This window comes from Protopterus annectens, chromosome 8.part0 (assembly GCF_019279795.1).
Source record: "Protopterus annectens isolate FY-2018-M chromosome 8.part0, PAN1.0, whole genome shotgun sequence".
NCBI lineage: Eukaryota > Metazoa > Chordata > Ceratodontiformes > Protopteridae > Protopterus > Protopterus annectens.
Window position 1 is genome coordinate 599,113,214 of NC_056741.1, and position 26,560 is coordinate 599,139,773.

Consider the following 26,560-nt stretch of genomic DNA (forward strand, 5'->3'; position numbering starts at 1 on the left):
AAAAACATCTTCCACCACATTCAACACAGGAGGAATAGCTAAAGGCCTATGCTGGGGTAAAAACAAGAATTCCCTAAGCCTTTTCCTGAATCAGAGTAATCCTGGCCTTCCCATTTAAAGTGCTCCCTCATGGAATGCAGAGTCTCTGAAAATGAGAAATCCTCAGGAGGAGAAGCTGTAGGAGTGGAATCATCCACATCAGAATCAGAATAAGTAGGATACTCCTGCATATCTTCCACAGAAGATTCTGAAGCCTCTGAACATTGTTCAAAACTATCAAACTCCGGTTCCACCCTAGGCCTCTTATCAGGCGGGGGCATAGAACCTCTAATCATAGTAATCAAATCTTCTGCCATTTTAAGCATATGTTTCTTAGGTACAGAACCCGAAATGCTAGGAGAAGCCCCCACCGAAGCTGAACTAGGCCTACCTCTCAAAGAAGTTTTGGCAACAGAAGGAGAGGCTCTAACTACCTTGGGAAGAGAGGGAAGAACAGTCACCTGAGAAGCCCCCTCAGCCTGGCCTACCTCCTGAGAAGGCACATCCTGTAATAGTAAAGTTTCTGCCTGGGACTCCATGGAAACTCCTGGCAAAACCTCTGGCTCCACTGAGCCTTCTAAAGAACCGACGTCCGGGACTGCCGGTTCATCAACCCTAGGCTTCGCTGTTTTGTCCTTGCGCTTCTTGGAGGAAGCGGGCGCCGGAGCATCCGACGGCATTTTATAATTGCAACGCTTCCCAAACACTAACCTGGCACAGTCTAACCTCCTCTTAATAGTGCGTTTGTTAAACCTAGCACAAGAGCGGCAACCAACGACGCCGTGCTCAGGCCCTAAACAAGGTATACACAAGGTATGGTAATCCCTATGAGGTATCTGTTTCCCACAAGAAATACAGTTATTCACTTTTTCTGACATCCAGTAAAATACTGAGGCAAGCAAACCAAAATGTTCCCCAACGCGGTACTTAGCCAACTCTGTTTCGGTCTGAAACTCCGGTTTCGGAAATATTTCAGAACGCCAACCTGCACTCGCAAAACTGCTTCTGCATCGGACCATGCGGCAAAAAAGACTGAGGATATGACGTCGGTCATGCGCATTAGTACCCTGACGTACTGACGTCAGTCTAATGCGCCCTGACCGACGTCAGCCTTATACTCTGGTATTCGGGCCGACTGGACGCGGACTATACCCAATAGTAAGGACTGCAGCAATGGAAAACGAAGAACATCTGAAGGTACACTTCTGATGACTAGACACCTCAGGAGGGGCAATGTTATGCAGGCCAGACACAGACATTTTTTATCAAGACATTTGTTGTAAGTGCTGAACTGCATAACACAGCATTGCATAAACAAATGGAAAAGCAGTTGAGCACCTTGGCAGGGCAGCCATAGCTATCAACCAATCAGGGACAAATTACAACAGAATCAGGGACAAATCCATAAAAAATCAGGGACAATCAGGGACACTTTTAAAATATGAGTTTCATTAACTTGAGACATTAACAGAATAAGAGAATGTGAATTAATATACATTTCCTTAAGGAACAGAAGTCTATAACTTTTAATAATTGTCATTATTTATTAAATATAATTCAGCACATTTCTTTCAAAAGGCACTAGTGTTATGAAGGATTAAGAGGGACAGAGCTAAAATTTGAGATAAATCAGGGGCCGTTGACTGGTATGGCAGGGCCTTCCATACCAGTGACAGGAGCACCAGAAGGCTAGAGTGGAGCAGCAAATGAAGAACATGCAGCAGCAGTAAGCCTTCATGGAGCGCTTAAGTGCTCATCTTTTAGTAAAAAAAAAAAAAGCACCACTTCATTTACACTGTAGCAATCTGTTTGCTACATTGTAGAAACAGTTGCTACAGTATGTACCTGTCTTCACAGAGCGCTTCAGCGCTCATGTTTTGGTTAAAAAAAAAAAATGCACTGCTTCGTTTACACTGTAGCAATCTGTTTGCTACATTGCAGAAACAGTTGCTACAGTTTGTACCTGCCTTCACAGAGCGCTTCAGCGCTCATGTTTTGGTAAAAAAAAAAAAAAATGCACCGCTTCGTTTACACTGTAGCAATCTGTTTGCTACATTGTAGAAACAGTTGCTGCTGTTTGTACCTGCCTTCACAGAGCGCTTCAGCGCTCATGTTTTGGTAAAAAAAAAAATAAAAAATGCATCACTTCATTTACAATGTAGCAATCTGTTTGCTATATTGTAGAAACAGTTGCTACAGTTTGTACCTGCCTTAACGGAGAGCTTCAGCGTTCATGTTTTAGAAGAAAAAAAATGCACTGCTTCATTTACATTGTAGCTTTCTGTTTACTACATTGTAGAAACAGTTACTACAGTTTGTACCTGCCTTCATGGAGCGCTTCAGCGCTCATGTTTTATTTAAAAAAACTGCCTACACAGATTGTTACATGTTAAATTTTATTGTAAAAAAAGGAAAGAAAGCTTTTGCTTTGACTTTTGCTAGGTTGACAGTTGCTACAGATAAGAACACACAGAAAGTGCTACAGCGCTAAGGTTTGACTGCAAATGCAATACCGGCTTTTAAAAGCCGGTATTACATTAAACAGCAATCAGGATCGGCTCTTCGCATCTGGGGCTGCCACATACCTCAGTCTCAACTGTCCAGGTTTTCACACAATGTCCAGATTTCTGCCTCATATTTTTGGTCGGTCAGTTCCTCATACATTTTGTGTTTTATGGCAAATCACCGAGGAGATATATCATATCTTTAAAAAAATGCACGCTAAGACAAATGTTATTCTAGCAACATTTAAAATCTGTCCATAACTAGGAACTACAGCGATGGTCATTCCGTTTATAGAGGGGAAAAACAAAACTGGAATGGGAGGATGTTAACAAGGTGGGTGGGTGGGATTCTTATAACCTCATTAATAATGTCGCAAAAAGGGAGGTGATTAGCTAAGTGGGTGGCAGTGTTTTCATCTTCGGTCCAAAACAGAAATGGAATTTTAGTAACGAGATAGTGTCCCTTTAAAACTGCCTATCTGACAGGGTCTTAATGTCTCCCAAAGGAAACAGGCCCCTAGTGCTTTAAGTCTTCTAATCCTGAAAGTGGATTTTAATACTTTACAAAACTTAATCCATTAAATGATGTGCAATGCCAAGACAAACTACACACTATGTACCAAAGGCTTTTTTGGGGTGGGTAGTCTTTCATAAGCACACTTGCTCAAGGACTTTGAGGGGAAGGCATAAAACCTTAATGATAGCAACCAATGAAAACATGGAAAATAAGATTTAAAATGTTATTAAAATTGCAAACCAGTACTGCCACAGGTACTGTTAAAAATAACTGGAGTAAATGCTAAAACAAAACCAAACAAACAAGTAAACAAATAAATGCTGCTCTCAGAAACTGCAATAATTCCATAGAAAAATCAGTCAGATATGCTATTGTGTCTGACTGTTAAAAGTGGTAAGAAGTTGACATGTTCAAGCTAAAGTTTGACTCATACCAGACCAACTTTAGTCACAAACAAGACCAATGAAGGTTAAAGCTGGGACAAGGGTACTGCTAAGAAAATTAACACTCATGTAGGAGCAGGGGAAGGAAAGAATACCAATGTTATTATTAGACTGCTGTAATACTTTCTTTTGAAGAATGATCAAGCGGTCACTAGAAAGTACAGCTGAAAGTCAATGCCTGAAGTGATATCTAACTATAAACAACAGACTACAAAAATGGGCAGTGCCTCAAAAAAAAAAAAAAAAAATTCACGCAAACAAATATACAGTGGAAAAGGGACATACATAAATATTGCCATAAAAAAAGATCTTGCATAAAGCAAGTATACAAATAACATTATTTCACAACAGAAATGGCTTCAAAGGTTAGTGAAAACATATACACAAATAAACAGGGAGGAGGAAGATGGGCAGCAAAACCAGTAATCAGTAATATAATCAGTAATGACAAGAAATTAAGCAGTAGTCGAAACCGATGAAAATACAGCCAATTTCAGTCAAGAAACGAGGTAAAGAACTTTACATATGCATAACAGAACAAAGGAAAACAAAGAGAGGAGTACATAATAACAGGCTAGTTAAAATAGAAGAAAGATGTATTTTATATCTTTATTTATTCACCTACTTTATTTCCAATTTACTTGCTTTTTGTTGACTGAGTTGGTGCCACTAGACCAACTTCATGTTTTTATGGGAGACTTGAAGCAATATTTGTGCAAGATTAGCAACAAAGAAATGGTAAAAATGTGAAAAATAAATATGAACTGAATGCAGAAAAGAAGACGTGTTTTAATTACATGGTGTAAGAAAAGCATAAAAATAAAGAAACTGTTTTATTTATATATGCACGTGTTAGCTTATGCATTAGTCACAGAACAGTATGCTTAATTCAGGCACACAGATACAACTTTTGTTAAACAGTACAGTATAAAATTACTCTGTAGTCAATAATTTAGCAGTTCTTCAGACAATGTGAGTCTAATTTGTTCCATATGCTTCTGGACAGAAAAAAGTACTAGATTTCACATCAGCTAATCACACAAGTTCATGGAATTTGAAGGCCATCATTGCTCTTAAAATCTGCCTATAAGATCCAGAGATTTTGTCTCTGTGGCTTAGAAAATCAAGATTCAATGAGTGGTATGGGCAACAAATGACAGAATCAGGGAGGAATGGCAGTGAAAGGCCGGCATCAGTTTGCTAATCCCATGAGGAGGGAGCTAGAGGAATTCTTCAAAAACTCTACATACGGAAGGAGCTAAGACAGCAGCATTTCCAGGTGCAGAACTCTAGGAATTGACAGCTCTCCAATGAGTGGGCTGCACACATACTCCAGCTTCTATTTTTGGTGTGGAGAATCATGCACTTGGGCTGGGAACACTACAGCAGTACAAGCACATTATTTCTAAGCAAGTGGAAGAATATTAGGACCATATGCAAAATCTCCTAGTCCATGATGGATGACTGCGAGCCAGGTCTCTTGCTTCCTCCTCTTGAAGTCCTAAGATACTAGGGTCAAATGGAATGAATGGGTCAGTAGGGGTGAGGAGTCAAAGAATAAAAAACAAATAATTTTACTTGTGTGATAAATTAAAACAGCTTTCCACTTTTTTCTTATGGGCCTTGCAATAAATAATTTAACTTGATAATACCTTACCTCAATATCAAACTCCACCTCTCCTGGTTCTCTGATTCGATTGGGATCAGAACATGGCTTAGCTCGTGGCAGTTTCTTTGGAAATTCTGTACATTAGAAACACATCAACTGTTAAGTTCCTCTAACATCAAGTTTCCTAAAAAAATCTCCAAAGAAAAGTATAGCATTTCTACCTTCATAAAGAGACATCAGAGCTATATACCCACATGGCCTCAAACAATGACATTGCTTGACACTTTAATAACACCAACAATACTTACTAAGTCACGGATAGGAATAGGGTTGTCCCATATGGTCTAGCAGGAAAATAACCATAAAAAGTCTGGAAGGAATCTACTAGTGACTGATGTACGTAATGGCAAGAATGCTAAGCAATGCATCTAAATTATGGGTTCAGCAGTTTATCAACTCTGTTTCTGGCCATTAGTATAAAGCTTTGACAATAAATAGCTATGATATTTATTAAACATATTCAATAGAAAAATCACACAAATCACGTAGTTATAGTTTACTATCAGCTCTCCAAAGCTAATGATCCATCGATGAAGGCTGGCAGGCAGACTATTTTTATGAACTTCAACAATGCCGTGAACAATGGCAGGCATAACAGTATACATGGCTAAATTAAGTATTCTGGGAATGTACTATTGTTCACATCTAAGGGAACAGCAGGACAGTATAACCGTGTAATGGTGTCAAATACTTATTCTGGGATGCATATACCTGCATGTTTCAATGGAAGGCAGAATGACTGAACAAAGAATCATGTCAGGTGAAGTTTAGCACATTTTTTCAGTACTTTCTGAAGTACAAAGAAGCATGTACACCTCAGTTTCAATATGGGCCTTGTTTTGTTTAATAAAAAGATACATGATACAAAGTTTCCAATACACCGTGGAACACCAAATATGTTAACAGCATAGCACTGCTGAAAGTTAAAACAAATATGTACATGATAATTAAATGGGCAGACTCAAAATAATTAAATCTATATGCTAAGAACCAAGTCAACTGAAGGGTGGAAGTACTTGCCTTAGATTATCAGTGCTGTCTTGGATAATGAATCATTAAATACAGATGTGTGCGAGCTACCCCTTTTAACAGTACAACTGAATAAAGGAATGCCTCTACTGCAGCCTATAAACACTTTGGTACTGTCTTCAATGTTCTTATTTGTACTTGCTAACATCCACAGAAGCACGTCCCTTTCTTTGGCATAAGATATTTCTAAGAGCAATATGCATTCTGAAAATGTATTAATTCAAAAACAGCTTGATCCCTTACCATTTCCCTGCTGCAGTGTCAAAACTAGAGAACTGAGATGAATAATAAATACATTATAAAGTTCTATAATAAAAATAACATAATAAAATTGAATATCATTTAAATGCAACCATAAATATCTTGGAAAATGGTTGTAATATATGAGAAAGAAGCAATGTGTGAGCCTATGAAACAGTAAGCATCCTATTATTTAAGGATTTACTACCGCATTTCCAAAGGAAAGGCAGGTTGGACTCAAGGAAAACCATGTGCATAAAGGGGAAACAAAGCCAACCCAGGCTTTCACTAACTTAAAATGCTCAGCAAATATGTGAACGGAAATTTAAGTTACAGCTTCAAATTTTTCAAAAAAGGCTGCTTATGTGGACAATGTCCTGACTGAATGAAGTTTAATCACCCTTTGCAATGTTCTGATGCATCTGTTATAGCAAAAGGCTATACAACTGCTCAACCATCTTAACGATGTACCTTACTTATCTGGCCTTCTCTGCATGTACTTCACAGAGGAAATAAGCTAGCTGGTTTATCCTGTGTTCTTACAGAGATCTTTAAGTGCAAATATCTATGTTGCCTATGGATCTCCATGATATGGAACAGCCTCTCTCTGTATTCTTGTATTATTTACTTAAGAAAAAGCAATAACATTTAAACAAACTGGTTAAAATAAATTACAGAAACCACTTTAGATGTAAAAGAAATAAAAGTTATGTTCTCACTATAATGATGCATCTGTGTTGTCTGTTTCAGTCTTTTCTCAACTCATGCATTTTGGATCCAACCTCGAATCCAAATTCTGAGGCTTTTTGAAGACTTAGGTTCCATAGCTCAAGGCACCTTGCCTTATCCATAACTGCCCTCCAACTCTACGTTACCTCAGATAGAGTCTGAATTCAGACCTAAAATATTAGGCATTAACCACGTAATATCCCATATACAGCCAAAACATAACAATACAGACAGTGATACAGAAACACGTAAACAGATGGACCAGAACACTATGCAGATATCTCCCATGATATGGAAGGGGAATGGAGAGAGGGAGGTTGCGGAAGGATGGAAACAGACAACATAGATGCATCCTATGATGAGTACAATTCTCATGCATCTGATGTTGTCCTTTACATCCATTCCTCAAACTCATGGGACAGAGTCCTCAGCTGCTTGAAACTCAGAGTGGTCATCATGGAATGATATTTTGGAGAGCAGCAGAGCCAAATGCCACCAGTCACTGGAGAAAATATGCAGTTTATAATCAACTATAAATTTATGGCAGTAGCACAGATATAACTTATTGAAGATAATAATGCTGAAGTAGTGGAAATAGATCTTGTCGAATGTGCCCTTGGAGGCCTTGGCAGAGTCATTCCTTTAACTTTGTAGACATAAGACATATAATCAGTGAGCTATCTGGTTAAAGCTACCTTTGACACTGACTTTCTTAGTTTTGTCTTTGAAAATTAAATGAAAAGCTAGTCAGATTTTCTGAGGGATTTATTTTTGTGAAGACAGAATTTGAGTTGTTTACGTACATCCAACAAATGATGTATCTATTCCCCCTTGTTAGTAAAGCTGGAAAAGAAAACTGGAAAATTAATAGTTTGGTCAAGTACTGCTTCTGAAGCAACCTCGGGGGAAAAGGAGCGAATGTTTCACAAGGAAACATTGTCTTTATGAAAAATCAGGTATGATGGTTGAATCAACAGGGCTTGGAATTCAGATACTTGTCTGGCTGAAGTAATGGCAATTAGAAAAATGGTTTTCCAAGATAACAATTTTAAGTCTACTTTGGCTACCAGATCAAAGGAGGCCTTAGTCCAAGCCTGCAAAAGTTTGGTAAGATCCCAAGGGGGGGGAGTGGCATCCCCTAATAAGAGATGTAAGGAGGGAGGAAGGTACTCTTAAAAAAGGCTTTGCATAATTTGAGAGAGGCCAAAGAGGAGTGATGTTTGCCAATATGAAAGTTTGAAATTGCTGCTAGTTGTATCTTGATGATGGAATGACTGGCTCCAAGAGCCACTGTGAAAAACTGAGGCAAGAAAATCCAAGACCTCAGGAATGGGTGCTATGAATGGACCCAAATGTCTCTCATGAAACCAAATTGAAAACCTTTTCCATTTGCTCTTATACATCTTCCTGGTTGAAATCTTCTCGGAAGAAGTGAGAATGTGAATCACCTTGGAAGAGAGCACGGACTGCCTAGCCATAACTGGAAGTTGAGAAATGAGGTGTTAAGCTTGAGAGCTTGAATGTCCACATTAAGCAGGCTGGATGGGTGAGACAGAAGATCTAGGACCTGGATGTATTAAGTGAGGCCAAAAGAAGGGGAACCACACTCATTGAGACCAGAATGGGGAGCTGAAGATAACTTTGCTCTTCTGTTGGGAAGTTTTCTGAAGAACTTTGGGAAAGGGGGAGTTGTTGGACATGCATAAAGGAGACCGAGGGGAGCCAGCTTCTCTCAGTGACTTCCCCCTCTAGAAGGATGAGGCCAAAGTACTTGCTGCACTTGAAGTTGTGGGAAAAGGCAAATACACAGCAGCATGGTTGGCTCCAGTGGCGACATACTTGCTTTGCCACTGACAGACCACTCACGAGGCAGTAGGACAGACCTGCTCAGTTGGGTCTGCTAAGACTTTGGACTTCCCCAGACTGCAAATTGAGATTACTAATTAGTTGAAAGATACTGGCTACTGTCATATTCTCATTGCTTCTTAACACAAGGGGTAAAGCGCACTGGTTCCCCCTGTTTGCTGATGTACCAAATCACTGACATGTCTGTGTGCAGAGCAATCATTCCCACAGTGAGAATACCCTGGAATGCTTGCAGTGCTAGGAGGACTGTTCTCACCTCTAGAACACTGATGTACAGACTGGCCTCTAAGGATGGCGATGTTCCTTGAACAGTCTTTCCCAACTAGTGCCTCCCACCTAGATGGGAATTGTCTGGTCACCAAGGCCTTTGCTAAAGGTAAAACTAAGGAATGTCTCTGAGACACCTCTGCTGCCTGGATCCACCATGTTACATGCTCTCCGCAAATACTGTATGGGAAAATTCATGGGTTGCCATTTTACTGACCATAGGATTGCCAACATCCACTGAAGTACTCTCATGTAAAATCTCACCAATGGGATAAGTATAATTGATGCAGTCATGCATCCCAGCAACTGTAAAATTAGCCAGGGAGTGGGCTCTAATGAGAGAGACATTTCTAGGCTTGATTCTGTACAGTGGACAGTCTTGGCTGTGGTAGTCTTGCTATCTGGGAAGTAGTGTCTAAATATGCACCTTTGAACTCCAGCACTTGTGTAGGGCAAATATGTAACTTGTCATAACTGATTGTGATGCCCAGACTGGAGCAGAGATGGAGAAAGAAATCTCTGGTGTGAATCAAAAGATGGCTGGTGGGGTGGTGAGGAGCTGGTCATTGAGGGAGGGAAATACCCAGAATCCTAGCAGTCTCAAGTGAGCCACAACCACTGCCATGCACTTGTTGAATACCTGGGGGACTGTGGTAAGACCAATGGGCAGGGCTCTGAACTGAAAAATGACCACCTCCCAGCTGGAAGTAAATACATCTCTGGGATTGTCTGTCAATTCTGACGTGTCAAGTATGCATGTGCTTGAGGGACCTCCAGGATACAACCATCCTTCAACAACAGTGGAAAAACTGGCTGATCCATGGTCATTTAAAACTTCAAGTGTTTGACAAAACAGGTTCAGGTGGCTTAGGTCCAACATTGGCTTGTGGTACCCACTTTTCTTTGGCACCATAAAGAAACTTGAATAAGTTCCGAATCCTTGCTCATATGATAGAACGTACAGTTGTGTACACTTACCATAAATGTAAATGTTCGAGTGTATTCACTGTTGTAGTCATTACATTTGGGTTATCTGCTTGCAGTAGCCCTCAGTCGGCCTGATTAACAAAGTCTTGGGTCCTGCGTCGGTTGCTATCCCTTCTTCCGTGATGTCAGGTCGTCAGGGGTATAAAACATGCAGCTGATGCCATTACATCAGTTTTTCTTGCCCCAGATGTCAGGTGGCCCCCTAATGAGAAGCAATCAAATCTATAAATACAAGGATATACCTCCAACAAATAAGCAAATACACCAAAAAGCTTTTAGAGCATAGTAAGTGAGAGTAGAGGTATAGCCAAAAGAAGAAGGGGGCTGGAGGAAGGGTAACCAGGACTGCAACAGTGAATACACTCAAACATCTACATTTATGGTAAGTGTACACAAGTGTACTATTGTTCTTCGTGTTTCACTGCTGCAGTCATTACATTTGGGTAGATTCCCAAAGCTAAGGTCGGGAGGAGGAATTTAAATAGAATTAGGACCAGCTATAAGGCCCTGCAAAACTGCAGTGGCAAAACCAGCTCTGGATTTAGAGAAAATTGGCAAATGATAATGCTTGGTGAAAGTATGTACAGAACTCCAGGTAGCAGCTTCTAGGATGTCACAAAGCACAAACTGAAGCAGATAAACACAAAAGGAGATAAACACAAAAGCCAGAAGTAGTAGCTACTTCTTCTGGCTTTTGTGTTTATTACTTTCTAGGATGTCCTAGTAGGGACCCCCCCTGAGAAAGGCTGTAGAGGTAGATGCAGCCCTGGTTGAATGGCGTCTGATGCCCTGTGGGATAGGTTTTCCATGGTGCTTATAGCAGAAATTAATGCAGTGGCCTATCCATTTTGAAATGGTTTGTTTTAAAATAGCTTTCCTCTCTGTCACTGCAGCAAATGCCACCAGCAGTTGTTCAGATTTCCTTTAAGGTTTAGTCCTATCCAAGTAGAATCTAAGCTGTCTGTGCACATCTAAAGAGTGCAGTATTCGTTCCCCTTTGTTCTCTGGGTTAGGAAAGAAGGTAGGCAAATGAATGGATTGATTAAGAGTCACACTGGATACCACCTTGGGCAAGAAGGATGGATTGGTTTTGAGGGTCACCTTGTCCACATGAAAGATGATGAAAGGTTCTACTGCCATAAGGGCCTGTAATTCAGATACCCTTCTTGCAGAAGTGATTGCTAAAAGGAAAGCTGTTTTCCAGGAAAGAAATTTAAATCTGCAGTAGCAGCCGGCTCGAAAGGAAGAAGAGTGAGTTTCTCCAAGACAAAGTTAAGATCCCAGGCTGGAGTTGGAGCTCTCCTGGGTGGCCTTAAATTTTTGGCCCCGCTGAGGAACTGCTTGAGCAGTGGGTGAGAAAACAGTGGAGGCTCTGTGCTATAATGATTTGAAATGGCTGAGGCATGAATTTTGATGGAGGAAAAAGACAGGCCATTATGAAGCATCTCAGTCAAGTATTGTAGAATCTGAGGTAAATTGGGCACTGCTGCGTTCATTCCTTGAGATTGGTTCCAGGCACAGAATCTTTTCCATTTTGCAGCATAAGATTTTCTAGTACTAGCCCTCCTTGCCTCTAAAATGATATCCATCACTAATTTACTGAGGGATGGTAAAGGCGAGATTAGGTAATTAGCCAGGCTGCTAGGTTCAGGGTTTGCAGCTGAGGGTGCAGAATATGGTTCTCCTGCTGAGAAAACAGGGAAGGAGTCTGAGGCAGGTGCCATGGAGCCAAGCATGACACACTGCGCAAGGGTGGGTACCAGTGTTAGCGAGGCCAGTCTGGTGCAATTAAAATCGCCCTTGGATTGTCCTGTTTGATCTTTAGTAGTACCTTGGAGAGCAGAGGCAGAAGAGGAAAGGCATAAACTGATAGGTTTTTCCAGCTGAAGGATACAGCATCCACTTTCCAAGCTAGCTTGTGGGGAATCCTTGTGCAAAATTTGTCCAGTTGATGGTTCTGGGGGGAGGCAGACAGGTCTATACCTGGGCTCCCCCATTTGCTTGTCAACATGTTGAAAATCCTTGGTTCCAGTTTCCACTCGTGTAGGGCCATGAGGTTTCTGCTTAGTCCGTCTACCAGTGTATTTAGTTTTCCTGGCAGGAATTGAGCCTGTAGATTCACTTGGTAGCTTAAGGCTGTGTTCCACAATGCCATGGCTGGTCTGCAGAGGGGGTAAGAATGTGTACCCCCCCTGCTTGTTTATGTACCACATGACAGTGGTGTTGTCCGTCTTTACCATTAGTTGTCCTGGAAGAATGTGGTCTTTGAAGGCTGTCAGAGCATTCTGTACAGCTAACATTTCCTTTTGATTTATGTGCAGGTGCATTTGACTTGGGTTCCATTTGCCCTGAATGCACTTCCCTGCCAAGTGAGCCCCCCATGCATAGTCTGATGGATCTATTGTTAAGATTTGGGCGGCGGGGGTAATGTGAATGGTAGTCCCCTGTTTTGGTGACAGGCCTCTGCCCACCAGAGGAACTCTAGGCGTGGGCAAGGTATGACAGGAATCCTTACTTCTAGATCCTGTGAATTGTTGACACCATAGGCTTTTGAGATACCATTGTAGTTTCCTCATATGCAGCCTTGCATATGGAATTAGAAGAATACAGGAGGCCATAAACCCCAAGGCTTGCAGTATTTGTCTTGCAGATAGTTGTTTTTTTGTGGCCACTTGTTTGAAGTAAGTTGTCAAACGAATCAGTTTCTCTGGCGTGAGGAAATCCATCTGGGAAGTTGTATTCAAGCTTGCTCCCAGGAATATAATTTGTTGACAGGGTACCAGGTGGGATTTCTTTCCATTTATGGTGAACCCCAGACAAGTCAGTACCCTTTGAACAAAGGCCAGATGATTCAAAAGAATGTCCTTGCTTTCTGCCTGAATTAGACAATCATCCAGGTATGGGTATATTTGAATATTTCTTTGCCTGCAAAATACAATGACTGGAGCTAGGCACTTTGTGAATACCCTGGGCGCAGTAGATAAGCCAAAGGGCAGTGCAGAGAACTGATAGTGCATGTAGCCTGCTTTGCAGCGTAGGTATCTTCTGTAAGACATCCTGACAGGGATGTGCAGGTATGCTTCTTTTAAGTCTAGTGCTGCCAACCATGCATCCTTGCCTAGCATAGGAAGTAGCTGGTGAAGAGTCAGCATTTTGAATTTTGGAATCACCAGAAAGGTGTTTAGAATAGAAAGGTCCAGGACAGGGTGCTATGTATTGCCTTTTCTGGGTACCAGAAAAAGTCTTGAATAGAAACCTTGTTCCTTTTCCTCTTCTGGTACCAACTGAATAGCCCCCATGTTTAAGAGAGAGAGAGTACTTGATTTTGGGCCTCTGCCTACTGATTTGGGGGTAGATCTGGCCACCCGCTTGGTGTTGGTAACGTGTGGAAATGAAATCTGTATCCTTGGGACACTATATTTAAAACCCATTTGTCCTGGGTAATGAGTTCCCAGTTTTTGGCCTGCAGACCAATCTTTCCGCCTAAAGGAGCATTCAGATGGGAAGTGCTTGGAAGTTTTAAAAGCAAGTCATTGAGACAGTTTTCCATAGGGGTGAGTCTTACTACTCCCAGGTTTGGGTGCGGAAACCCCCCACTGCCTAGTCTTGTGTGTCCCTTGGGACTGAAACCTGGGGTTTCTGCTGTGTCTAGGTTTGGCTTGAGAAGACCTGGAAGGGGCTGGAAAGGACCAATATTTAGAGGGCCAGTGCCTACTAAATCTAAGAGGCTGATCTTGTAAGAAATATTTAACAGTTTGCATAGATTTAGCTTGATCTTCCATCTTTTTAAGAACTTCCTCAGCCTTGTTGCCAAACAGGCGGTCCTGATTTAAGGGAGCATCCAGCAATTTAGCTTTAACATGATTAGGCAATCCTTGCTCCTTAAGCCAAGCATACCTTCTGAGCACAGACCCAGTAACAGCAGCCTTGCAAGAGGCCTCTAATGAATCAAATCCACATTGCAAAGTATGTTTTCCAACCTGTTCAGAAGAATGCATTAAATCCTGTAATTCTTTATCTTCAGCACAGTCAGGAAGTAACATCATTTTTTGTTTAAGCAATCCAATAACATGCTGTTGATACTTTAACATATGAAACTGGCAGTTTAAAGCCCTAATGGCCAAGGTTGCAGAAGTGTAAACTTTCTTACCCCATCCATCCAGTGCTCTGGAGTCTCTATCAGAGGGGGTATGATTTTTAGCAGTAGAAGCCTTAATGCCCTTGGGTCCCTGTGAAATAGTCTCTGGATCCGCAATAGGATTTTTAAAAAGGAACTTGTGAGAATCAGGAACCCTGTAATATCTGTCAGGTTTTCTGGGAGCAGGAGGCAAAGAATCAGGGGCCAAACTAGATTCTGAAAGGCATAGTCAACAATGTCTAGTACAGGAGGTATAGCTAAAGGCCTATGCTGAGGCAGGAGTAAGAAATCGCTAAGCCTCTTTTTTGAATCAGAAAAATCCTGGCTTTCCCAGTGGAAATGCTCCCTTAGAGTATGTAAGGTCTCACCAAAAGAAAAATCCTCTGGAGGGGAAGCAGAGGGAATAGAGTCATCTGCTTCAGAATCCTCATAAGTAGATAAGGGCAAATCCAGATCATCAGAAGAATCAGAAAAATCAGAATCCTGTTCAGAAGATTCATAAACAACTTCAGTCCTAGGTCTCTTAAAAGGGGGAGGTTGGCTTCCCCTGATTAGGGTTATAAGATCTTCAGCCATTCTTATCATTTGTTTTTTAGGCATAGAGGCCTGAGCATGTGGCCTGGGCGTCGGTTTCTTAGGCATGGTTTGAGATTTTGGCCTAAATGACGAAGGAGGCGTCGGTTTAATATGCAAGCCCGTACGCCTGAATACACCCTCAGAAGCCGGTGCCTGCACAGCGGCTCCGGACCCATCCAAGGCAGAGACATCCGCAGGTTCCACAGTTGAAGCATCTCGCGGCAGAACGGACTCCAAATGGGTCTCAGTAGATGAGTCAGAAGTAGCGGGTATCAGGGGCTGCGAACGCACCTCACTGAGTACTGGCAAACTGGCGACTGGCTTAGGAAAAGCGTTGTCGGCAGCTTTGGACCTTGGTGGCCTGTCTCTGTCTTTATCTTTGCGTGTTTTCGGAATCCCATTAGTCAGATGGCTAACCGACGACATTTCTGGATAATTAAACCAAGAACCGAAATATTTAGAAGCGAAAATATACAGACGACGGACAATGCGCTGATTAAATAGAGCACAAAACCAAGAGCAAGGTACGTCGTGGTCAGGGCCTAGGCAAGGAATACAGTATGAATGAAAATCTTTGTGAGGTGTTTGCTTTCCATAAGTAATGCAATTACTAACTTTTACTGACATTGGAAAGAAGCAAGAAAAGGTTTCCCCAACAGGGTATTTAGTTTTAGTTGAAGACTTTGGTTCTGAAACTCGAAAACGAAAATTTTATGAGTCGGCCGACTGGCACTTGCGAACTGCTTATGCTTTGGGCACCGCACGGCAAGAAAGACTGGTGTAATGGCGTCGGCTGCATGTTTTATACCTCTGACGACCTGACGTCATGCAAGAAGGGACAGCAACCGACGCAGGACCCAAGACTTTGTTATCAGGCCAAGTGAGGGCTACTGCAAGCAGATAACCCAAATGTAATGACTGCAACAGTGAAACACGAAGAACATCCTCTTGGATTACTTTTATTAACTGCTTTTGGGCTTCCAATGCTGTGTCTTTTCTCTGATGGTGTGACACATTGGGTAACTTCTTAGATATGTTTAGTAGAAGATGGGAAAATGGAATATAGTACCCCTGGTAATAAATGTCTGCATTCAGACATCTTTGGTGATGGACGCCCGGGCCTCCGGGTGCAGAGACAAGCCCCCCCCCCCCAAACTGCCTCCACAGTGCAGTAGCAGGGCATTTCCTCAACAGGCCTGATAAGACGTCTTGGTGAAAGTACTTCTGAACCCTTGAGTCTGAGGGCCTCCTCTGCCCTTTGGGTGATATCTACTATTTGAGTTTCCATCTCTGCCTCTGGAAGATCTGTCTCCGTAGGAGTCCTAACAACTTAAAGGGCACATAAATGCATCCAAGCATGCCTCCGAACAATAATGCCTGAACGCATGGCTCTAGACGCACCCTCTATCGTGTGAGGCATAAGATGCATGAAGGCACTGGAGATGAATTGGAGGGTGGTGATTTGCAAAGATATGGTTTTCTTGTCCTCCACACACATGGACCTAGTAAAGGACTTAGAAAGTTCTTTAGTCAAGTCCCCCTAGAATCTTGCAGATTGTGCCAAATAGTTCAGTAACCATGCAGCAAAAGTCGCTAAAGCATAGACAAGCTTCTCATATTTGTCCAAGGTCCAGAACTCCCTGTTAGGGAGATGGGCAGTTGGACTCTCTTTGGAGAGGTCCTTTTTAATGTCTGATGCCACCTCCACAGCATCAACCAGGGGGATCATTGCTCCAATGGGCACTGTTTTTGGTGCTACTAAATATTTATTGAGTTTCTTGGAAATAGGCACTGCCACATTCAGAACATTCAATGCCCTACAAGAGATGAGATCAACCACTTCATCTGCAGGGAGAACCACCCAGGAAGAAGCAGAGCTGGTACTAAATGCTTAAAGGAACATGGACTCTGTCTCGTAAAGAGCTTCTGAAGACCAACCATCCTTCTTTCTCAGAAGCTCGAGACCATCTTCAAAAGAGATGTCCTCAAAGGATGAGCTGGGAGATGCCCACACTTTCACTGACGTCTGTGTCTTCTGTTAGCAACTCCTTTTACATTTGCGCTGCTGAGGAGCTTCCACAGAAGGGATGATCTGGGGAAGACTCAGAAGTCTGAGGAGGACTCTGGATGAGGACTATCTCAAGGCTAGTTCAGACCAGCTGTCCTGATGGGAAAAAACGAGTAGGCTCATTAAGCAGGGCAGACAGCTGTGGAGTGGGAAGAGGACCCAAGAGGGGCAGGACTGTCCTGTCACCTTGAATGGATAATGCTTTCTCCACTGCATCGAAGGCAGAAGCCAAGGAAGATCCTGAGTCTCAGAGCTGAACCCCTACCCAATGATCCGGAACCAAAGCTACAGCTCTGGGATCCCTCCAGCTCAAGAGCATTGGCACAAGGTGAATCAGAATCTATGCCAGATCATAAAGATCATAACATCAGATCCAATGATGGCAATCCCAGAAACTTTGGGTCCGATACTTGAGAAAAAGGAGGATGGATCAGAGTAGGAGCAGCTAAAGGGATATGGGATGGTGCAAAACTCACAGGCCTGATGAGAGCTGGAGACTGAAGGACTCTCAAATGAATTTGGGTCCCAAGGAACTTCATCACCATCACTGTCCACATCTGCTTCAGAGAGACTTTTGGTAGACCTGACAGAAGAGGAAGAGGCCATGTTTATAAAAGCCTTACACGGGGGTTTACTGGAGAAAGGTGAATGTAGCCTGGAAGCAATAGCCTTTAGTGTGAAAAGAGGTTTCTGTTGAGGAAGAGACCTGGAGGAAGAGTGTGACAGACCTGATGGAGTGGTTGGATCTGAAATCCCTTGGATCTTAGGAGATGGAGCCAGAGCCAAAGAAGGAGAATGGCTGGAGGATCGCTTCCTTTGATCTTAAAATTGATCTTTAGAGTTTTACCCTGTGTCCCCTTGTGATTTTTCAGCAGGCTTCATGTTGGACGGGGATGCTACAGAAATAGACACAGATGTGGAAGGAAGATGACCCTTTAAATCCAGTTTATTCCTATGTTAAACTAGAGGTCTATGGTTAAATGCAGATGTCACACACTAGGTCTGGCACCCAAACAATAACCACATTCGGAGTGGGCATACGAACTGGGAATATTATACCCACAAGAGACGTATCTCTTGAAGACAGTAGGTTTGTCAGCCATTTTTCACCACAACCATGGAAAAACAACCTGAATACAGCAACAATGTACACAATAGAATCAAACAAAAAGAACAGAACAATACCATCAATGGTAGTTACTAACAATACTGATGAAAAAATAAAGAGCAGTACTAACAATAGTAATAATACATCCGGTGGTGCAGCGGTAGCATTGTTGCCTCACAGCAAGAGGTTCTCCTGTTCGATTCTCGGCTGGAGTGCGGGGAGTGCCCTCTGTGTGGAGTCTGCATGTCCTCCCCGCTATTGGGTGGGTGTTTGAAAGACATGCGTGAATGGGTGTGCCTTCGTTGAAGGTTGAACGTCGAGCTGGCACCTCGGCGTTCGTCAAAATCTACTGCCAATCATTAGCGGATCGGAGTTCCGCTGTGGCGACCCCTAACCGGGAAAAGCCAAAAGACAACAACAACTAACAATAGTAACAAAGGTGTAACATCAACCTATATTACAAAGAAGGAACCAAGTAAGAGGCAAGAGAACTAAGCCAATAGGGAAAACTAGTTAAAAAAATAGTTTTTTTTTTTTTTTTAATACACCAGGGAGGAAAATTAAGGCAGGGCAGAAATTTGGGTGAAAACAGTGCACCAAAAGTTTTTTACTCATCTCCAATGACCTGAGCTACATCAACCACGTCTGAACACTGAGAGGTTTCCAAATGATTGTAAATAAAGAAAGGAGTCTTTTGACCTGGGACACAAGATCAGAATTGCCTAGCCACAGCAAAGCCTTTTTTAAGTTTAACTCTATTGGACACCAAAAAAAAACAATTACTAGAAAATGGCAAGTAAAATCTAAGCCAAGTATTTTTGAAGTACTGAATACTGTTAAAAGAGATACAAATAAGTCAAACTGGGATCTTTAGAAAAGCGAAGAAGCAAATTACTAAGAAATAAACAATTTGTGAGAACAATAGATGCAAAATAATTTTCAGCAGGAGTGAGGTTTAAGAGAAGACAGAAATTGAGATACTTCTGTAATGTTGGACTAAATGAGAGTTACTTAAAGAAAAAACATATATGCAATGTATAATGTATATAATTAAAAATGTTAGCATAGTTTGTTTTCTTTTCTATTAATATATGTGTGCCTATGTCTTAAGTGATAATTTAGTAAAAAAGTTAAAAAACAAGCAAATAAAACTGTTATATGCAGCTTATTGTTGATTTTGTTAGTAAAGGAGATGGCACCACCCTTAACCCCACTCCTGATTAATTTTAAAGGTGGAAGAGGGTTAAGGGGGCACTAGTCTTCCCTAATAACAGAATGATGGTGGCAAAGCAAATCCACTACCTGCTAAAACTGTTATTCCCTTTCTCTGCCTTATGTCCACCACCAAGTGGCTTTTTCTAGATCCTCTGCAACCCTGAACTGGATTCAGTCAATAACTGAAAAAAGAGTGAACATGCAATAGAACAGTGACAATTACAGTCACTTAGTATCACCTGGTATACACCTGGTTACAGACTTCTTCTTCAGTTGATACACAGAAGTGAAAATAATCATATTATGCCAGTTTGCTAAGTTAATGCCATTACAGTTTAAAATGTGCTCCTTCCTTTATCTCTGATTAATTTCAGAGGAACAGAATTGTAGCAAGTACATGTACCTTGCTCAGCATTGTCACAGGTAATATACACAGCTGAGCTATGTCTACTTGCTCCAAGTTAACTATGTTAGGTTGTCAAATAACTGATTATTCAGATTTTAACAAAGGTAAGACTTCCTCAGGAAATAGGTCATGCTGAGGCTGTTGATGTAAATCAAAGTTACCAGCCTGACAGACTTTTGGATGGTTCTCCCCTGCTTCTATGGCATTAAACTGTGAACTAAAAAAAGAACTACTTGTGAGCCATGTGCTCTTACTGGGATTACTTGAGATGTTTCAAAAAGAAAGCAGCTACTAAAATGCAATACATTTTCTTTTTACTTTCAGCAATACCCTTTGAATTAAAAGAAATGGAAGAAAAACATGAAGCAGATGTTGACTCCAATACATTTAATCATAATATTTGTAGCTGGTGCTGTGAAGACACAGAGCAACACAACACATTTACTGCTGGAATGCCAACAGAAGTATTTCCACATCACCCACTTTGGAATACTCTTTAGAAATGCTAGATGCGTGCTTACTACTTCTGAGGCAGTGAAATCTCTGTGTACAGAATATGCTGCAATAAACATGTGAACAGGTTCATAGGTGACTACTAGGCTAATAGCGTTTACAAGCTTAGCCAATAATACCCAGGATATGACAGTATTATATATCTTAATTCATCATATATGGGATTGGGTAGTATCAGGATAGTTGGTCTTTGGGCTTTGGGGCCCTGGGTCATTTTATAGACTGCCTCTGTCCATAAGAGACATGGGCAGTACCCCGGCAGTGAATTTACAGCTCCCCATCCATTTATTCAAATTCTTTTTGAAGAGCGTGAAGGACAGGCTTTGTTTTACGAAGATGGGAAGTTTATTCCATACACTAGGTAGGCTTTGGGGTAGGAATTTGTCTCTCCAGCGAAGTTCTGTTAGAGTCACAAATAAGGATCAGATCTGTGGAATATGTAACCCTTGCATAATTTTTATTGCTAATATCGAACATTTTCATCAGGGTTGGATCAGTGAGAGTATAATGGCACTATGAATTCCTTTGATCTAGACGCCATGCTTTTACTTATAAGCTGAGCCACAGAGAAGGATTTTGTCACTACTGTAGCTACCTGGTGGTCAAAGTTGGGTTACTATCAGTTTTCCCAGGTCCCTCAATACTAGATCTACTTTTTGGGGTGTGTAATCAATATTATAATTTGCAGGGGTATCTGATTTACCAAAGGGTATGATTATGCATTTTTTAGCATTTAGTCTCAAAGCATGGTTTTAGCACCAGTTGTTTTATTATTTTTAGGCCTGTTTGTAGGACGTCAACATTGTTTGGGGTTTCAGTGATTGCTCTCAGCTTACAGTCGTCAGCGAACTTGGTGAGCCGGAGGTCTCCAACACTGGCCATCCCTACCAAACAGAAGGGGTTCCAACACTGAGCCCTGTGGGACACCGCTAGTAACAGGTTTCTTATCGGAGGTAGATTTGCCTATATGGTCATGTGTCCTGTCACTGAGCCACTTTGCTATCAACTCAGTTAGTTTATTTATAATCCCACAGTGGCGAATTCTGTCAAAGCTTTAGCCAGGTCTAGATAAGAAGTGTGTACCATTTTACCATTATCCATGGCCCTGGCTGACTTTCTTAAAGTCGTCCACCAGACTGAGCAGGCAAGACCTCCCTTCGACAAAGCCAAATTGGGTTTGGTCCAGTATTTGGAGATTTCTTATGCTATTGATCACATCCATGATAATTTTCTCCATGCCATTGCAAATATGACTGGTCAAGCTTATGGGGCTGTAGTTCCCCGGGTCAGTTAATGAGACCCCTTGTGCAGAGGAACAACTGTTGCAGTCCTCCATTCCTCTGGAACAAAGCCTGTCTGGAGGTTGTGGTTAAAAAGAGTTTCTCGCAGCCTTGACAGATTCTGTTTTAAGCTTTTTAAGAAGTATCTTGGAATACTGTTGTGATCCACAGAGGTTGTGTTTCTGTCTTTTGCAAGCATAGTGAGGACCTGTTCCCTTGTAATGACTGATAGGGGGGTGGTTGCACGTATTTCATTAGGTGTGGTAGGAGGTGCTGGGGGGAGAAGTTTGAACTGAACTTGTCGGCCAGCAGGTTTGCTACAGTTTCAGGTTGAGTGTAAGTGTTGCCACTCATGATTAACTCAGCACATTGCTGAACGTTTCCCCCTGAGGTTGCGAGCATAATTATAAAAAGCCTTATGATTATTTTTCATCTGGGAGGCTATCTTTGCCTAATAGTTTGCTTTGGTAAATTTGACCAGCTCTCTAATGTGTTTGTTTAGACAGGTCAGTGTCTTTTTGCACTGTTATGTCTGTTCCTCCTTTGCTGGCTTTGGAGAGGACTTTTTTCCTTTAATTGAATAACCTATTCATGCTAGGGGTCCACCACAGTGATTTATTTTTACCAGTAATCATAAGTTCATAGGTTGGTACTAGGCTATCGGCCCTAGGGTCTATACAAGCCTAGCCATAACAATTCCCTCGCTATTTCTTCCCACAGTATTTACTTTCCTGGACCCCTGTCTAGCAGGGCAACTGACGTGATCCCGGGGTGAATTTCCTATCTCCCATCCAATCATCAAGGTTCCTTTTGAAGAGGGCCAAAGAGGCGCTCTGCTTGACATGTATGGGCACTCTATTTTAGAGTCTGGGGAGTCTCTGGGTCAGGAACCTATCCCTCCAGCATGTTTTGTTCATTGTGATGACAAGGGTTAAATCCCTGGAGCATGTGTCTCTGAGGGATTGGGATTTCTTTAAGTGTAGCATGTCCAAAAGCTCTGGGTTTGACATGCCCTTGTATGTTAAACAGTGATCGCCTCTGAGTAGATGATATGCGACAGAGTATAGGTGGAGTTTTCTTAGACGGTCAGCATACGACATCTGCTTTAGGCCTGTGATTCTTTTAGTGAGGTATTTCTGTGGCCTTTCCAGTTGTTGCAGATGTCTTGAGAGGTACATACCAAACGGGGCATTGTATTCTATAATGGGTCTAATGAGGGATGAGTACAGTGGGACAATGACCTCCTTTTTTCTGGATGAAAAGCCCTTAGTGATGAGGTGTGCCACATAGAAGGATTTCCTGACTGTTGTGGCGATGTGGTTAATGAAAGTAAGACCATTGTCCACATGTGTCCCTAAGTCTCTTATCACACTTTCAGTGTTTAGTGTACTGCCACTTATGTTGTAATTCACGGGTACATGTTTTTTCCCAAAGGGGATAACTATACATTTCTTGGCATTGAGCTTGAGCCCATGTCTCTGGCACCAAGCATCTGTTTCTGTAAGGCCCTTTTGTAGAATATCCACATCATTTGGGGATTCAATAATGGCTCCCAGTTTGCAGTCATCTGTGAACTTTGTTAGCCAGAGTCCCTTAGTGTTGGCCTGTACTTCAGAGAAGTAGATGCCAAACAAGAACGGTCCCAGGACTGAACCCAGAGGTCCTCCACTTGTCTGGAGCTGAATTTGGAGTTGGCTACTTTTACAGTGTGGGTTCTGTCAGTAAGCCAGTTGGCAACCCATCGAGTGAAGTGGGGATTAATTTCCAGCTTAATAAGTTTATCTATGATTCCAGAGTGGGGGGATGGTGTTGAAGGCCTTGGCGAGGTCCAGATAGGCTGTGTGGACCACCTTACCCTTGTCCACGGCTCTGGAGACTGATTCGAAGAAGTCAATCAGGCTCAGGAGACAAGATCAGCCCTTCACGAACCCAAACTGCGTGGGGTCCCATGTTTGAAGGTTGCCAATGTCTGTTTATAGGCTCCATGATAACACATTCTATGGCCTTGCAGATCAGGCTCATCAGACTGATGGGGCAGTACTTCCTGGGATCCGAGGTGGATCCCCCCTTGTGGAGTGGGATAACTGTAGCTGTGTGCCACTCAGTGGGCACGAAGCCTGAGGTTGAGGCTATGACTAAACATGACACTTACGTGAGGACAGGTACTGCCTCCTCTATGCAGCTATGGGTGTGGTTGTACAGTGCTTTTGTGTACAGCTCAGAGTTGTCACTTAGTTTGAAGTAACTGGCCTTAGCAAAGTTCTTAAGAGGTTTGGAGTATGTAGAGGGTTCTAGGTTAGTTTTAATACTAAAGGAGAAAATTTTGTGGTCAGATCTTACCCGGGAGGAGTTAATGCACTGGAGGCATTAGCATCCCCCCCTATGTTCATGAGTACTAGGTCTATGATACTTGTACCTCTAGTTGAGGCACTAACTAGTTGCTCAAGGGTGTCTAAGTTGACAAGTCTGAAAACCTCTGAGCAAGTGAATTACGGGTTACACAAGTCTCCCAGTTTATGAAGGGGAAGTTGAAGTCAACCATAAGTATAGTGTTATGCTGACTTATGTTAAGGGAATTTTTAGCTAGCAAGGACATTTACGTATTTATTGGCATTTGATTACCGGGAAAATCCACTGGGCCAGAAAAAGCCCATCTTCGGAGAAGGCCCACAGAGAAAAGCTCCAGGACTGTACATAAGCAACACATAGTCAACTTCTTTAAGGACATTTTACAAGATTAACATAAAATAATTTGCTTGAAGGAAAAATGATACAAAAAAAAAATCATACAAATAGTTGCATAAGGATTATAGTACTATTGTATAGGTAAAAATATTTACAATAATGGAGTATTGGTTTGAGCAGCATCAATAGGATTTAGACAATACAAGGAATAAATGGACTATAAGGTACAGACTGGCTGAAAGCATTGAGTTATAGTACTAAATAAAATGCCAAAGTTAGAATGCAAGTCAAGGGGAGCAGGCAAGAAGAGGCAGAAGTTGTTTAGGAGAGGTAAGAGGGTTGAGACTAGGGGAAGGTTTCAAAGGGAATATGGTAGACTATATTAGTGCAGGGAATAAGAGATATTAGCAGGGGCTAGGGGAGGACTGACTGAGTTCAGTAGACAAATTAAGTAACGGCAGAAGTGGAAATAGAGCAGTGACATATTTAGTTGGCGAGGAAGTGGTTTTGAAGAGCAATTTTAAAGCTGTTAGGATTATGCTGAAGGATTAGGATGTTAGGATGGCTGTAGGCAGGGAATTCCATTTTTTAACCATGGTCCAAGCGTATAGCAACTGTCCTACAGGTAATTTAGGTTTAAGGACTTGTAGAAGCTGCTGTTCAGAACATAGTGGCTTAGTGGGTTTGTAGAGGGTCAGTCGAGTTTAGTGCGGGGCAGAGTTGAGGTTTATAAATAAGTTTATGAGTAACTGTAAGCTGGAGGAGTAGTAGGTAGTGAGGAAATTCAGGCCAGTGTATCTTTTTTAGGGCAATGCAGTGATGCGTGTTTGTAGTGAATGTAGCGATCTTATTGTAGCATGTTTCTAATTTTAATTGTAGGGAAGAATGCAGATTGGTGAGCAGTGGAGTACCGTAAGTCAGAGAAGGCAACAGGAATGCTTGTGCTAAAGTTAGTTTGGATGGGAGGGAGAGGTACTTAATTATGTCGATAGAGCAGTCCTGGCTTCTTATGGGTCTTAGATGTATTATTTTGAATGTGTAAATCAAATTTGAGGTTTTCATCTATTATTACTCCAAACAATTGGGTGTGGGCCACTAACTGAATTTTTGTAGCATTGAGAGAATAAATGTTGAAGTTGGGTTCATAGGTTCATAGATTAGTACTAGGCTAACTACCCTTGTGGGCCATTTCAAGCCTAGCCAATTACCCCATGTGAGAATCAAACCTTGCGTTCGTAAGGTAAACACCTTAACCATTATGCCATGGGAGTGTATCTTGGGTGTGAAAATCATAAGTTTAGTTTTTTTGCGGGTTAAGAGAAAAATGATTAGTGTGAAGCCAAGTTTCCACTGAGAAAAAGGCTGCCTGCGTATCTTGGTAAAAAAATTGTAGGATTTGGTGCAGAGCAGACTATGGTCAAATTATTTGCATACTGGAAAAGGGAGTCCTGTGGGATAGCCAGGTGGAGACTGTTAATAAAAATGTTAAAGAGCAAAGGGCCTAAGATGGAACCTTGATGGACGCCTGTGAGGTTAAGAAGATAAGGGGAAATGGAATTGTGCCACTTTACAGCATGCTCTCTGTTTGAGAGATAGCTCTGAAATCAGTTGGCTGCCTGGGGGGATAGTCCAATGTTAGCTAGTTGAGATAAGAGGATAAGGTGAGAGATGGTGTCAAATGCTTTTGACAGATCCAAGAATAGGGCAGAGACAATGTGTCCTGAATCCCTAGCTTTGTTGGCTATGTCTAGGAATGAAATCAATGCAGAGGATATGCTGTGACCTGGGAGGAAGCTGTGCTGTGTTGGGGAGAGAATCTTATTTATGTGGAGATAGTCAAGAAGTTGTTGATATGACAGGGAGTCACGCCTATGGTTAGTTGGTCATGGAGCAGATGAAGTGAGTCATTTTGTTGGAGCAGTCAAGCAGTGTACTTGTTCTTTATGAAAACTGAGACACCTCCTCCCTTTGTTTTATCCTGAGCTGAGGGGGATTGAAATGTACAAAAGGCATTGCAGCCTTTGATATTCGGGGTGCTTTCCATGGTTCTGAACCATGTTTCCATGACTGCACTATGTCTGCTTTCTCCAGGGTGAGGAGTGCCTCCAGGGAATACAGTTTTTTATTTAAACTCCTAGCACTGAGCAGCAGTACCTTTAGTTAGTTGTGAGTGATTTTTGTTATGTTGGAGGGTTTAACAACTTGGCATGACCTAAAAAAAAAGCACTGTGGGGATAGATAATGTTTTGCCAGAAAACAAGTGGTCACAAATGCAAACCAT

At 41.9% G+C, this 26,560-nt stretch overlaps 1 protein-coding gene across 1 annotated transcript in view; it reads right to left on the reverse strand.

The window, feature by feature from the left end:
• Positions 1-26,560, reverse strand: part of PHF8 (PHD finger protein 8) — a 3,148,719-nt gene that overhangs the window by 1,136,368 nt on the left and 1,985,791 nt on the right. The window contains exon 15 of the mRNA XM_044080095.1: positions 5,161-5,246. Coding sequence (XP_043936030.1) covers positions 5,161-5,246 — 86 coding nt within the window. The remainder of the gene's footprint in view (positions 1-5,160; positions 5,247-26,560) is intronic.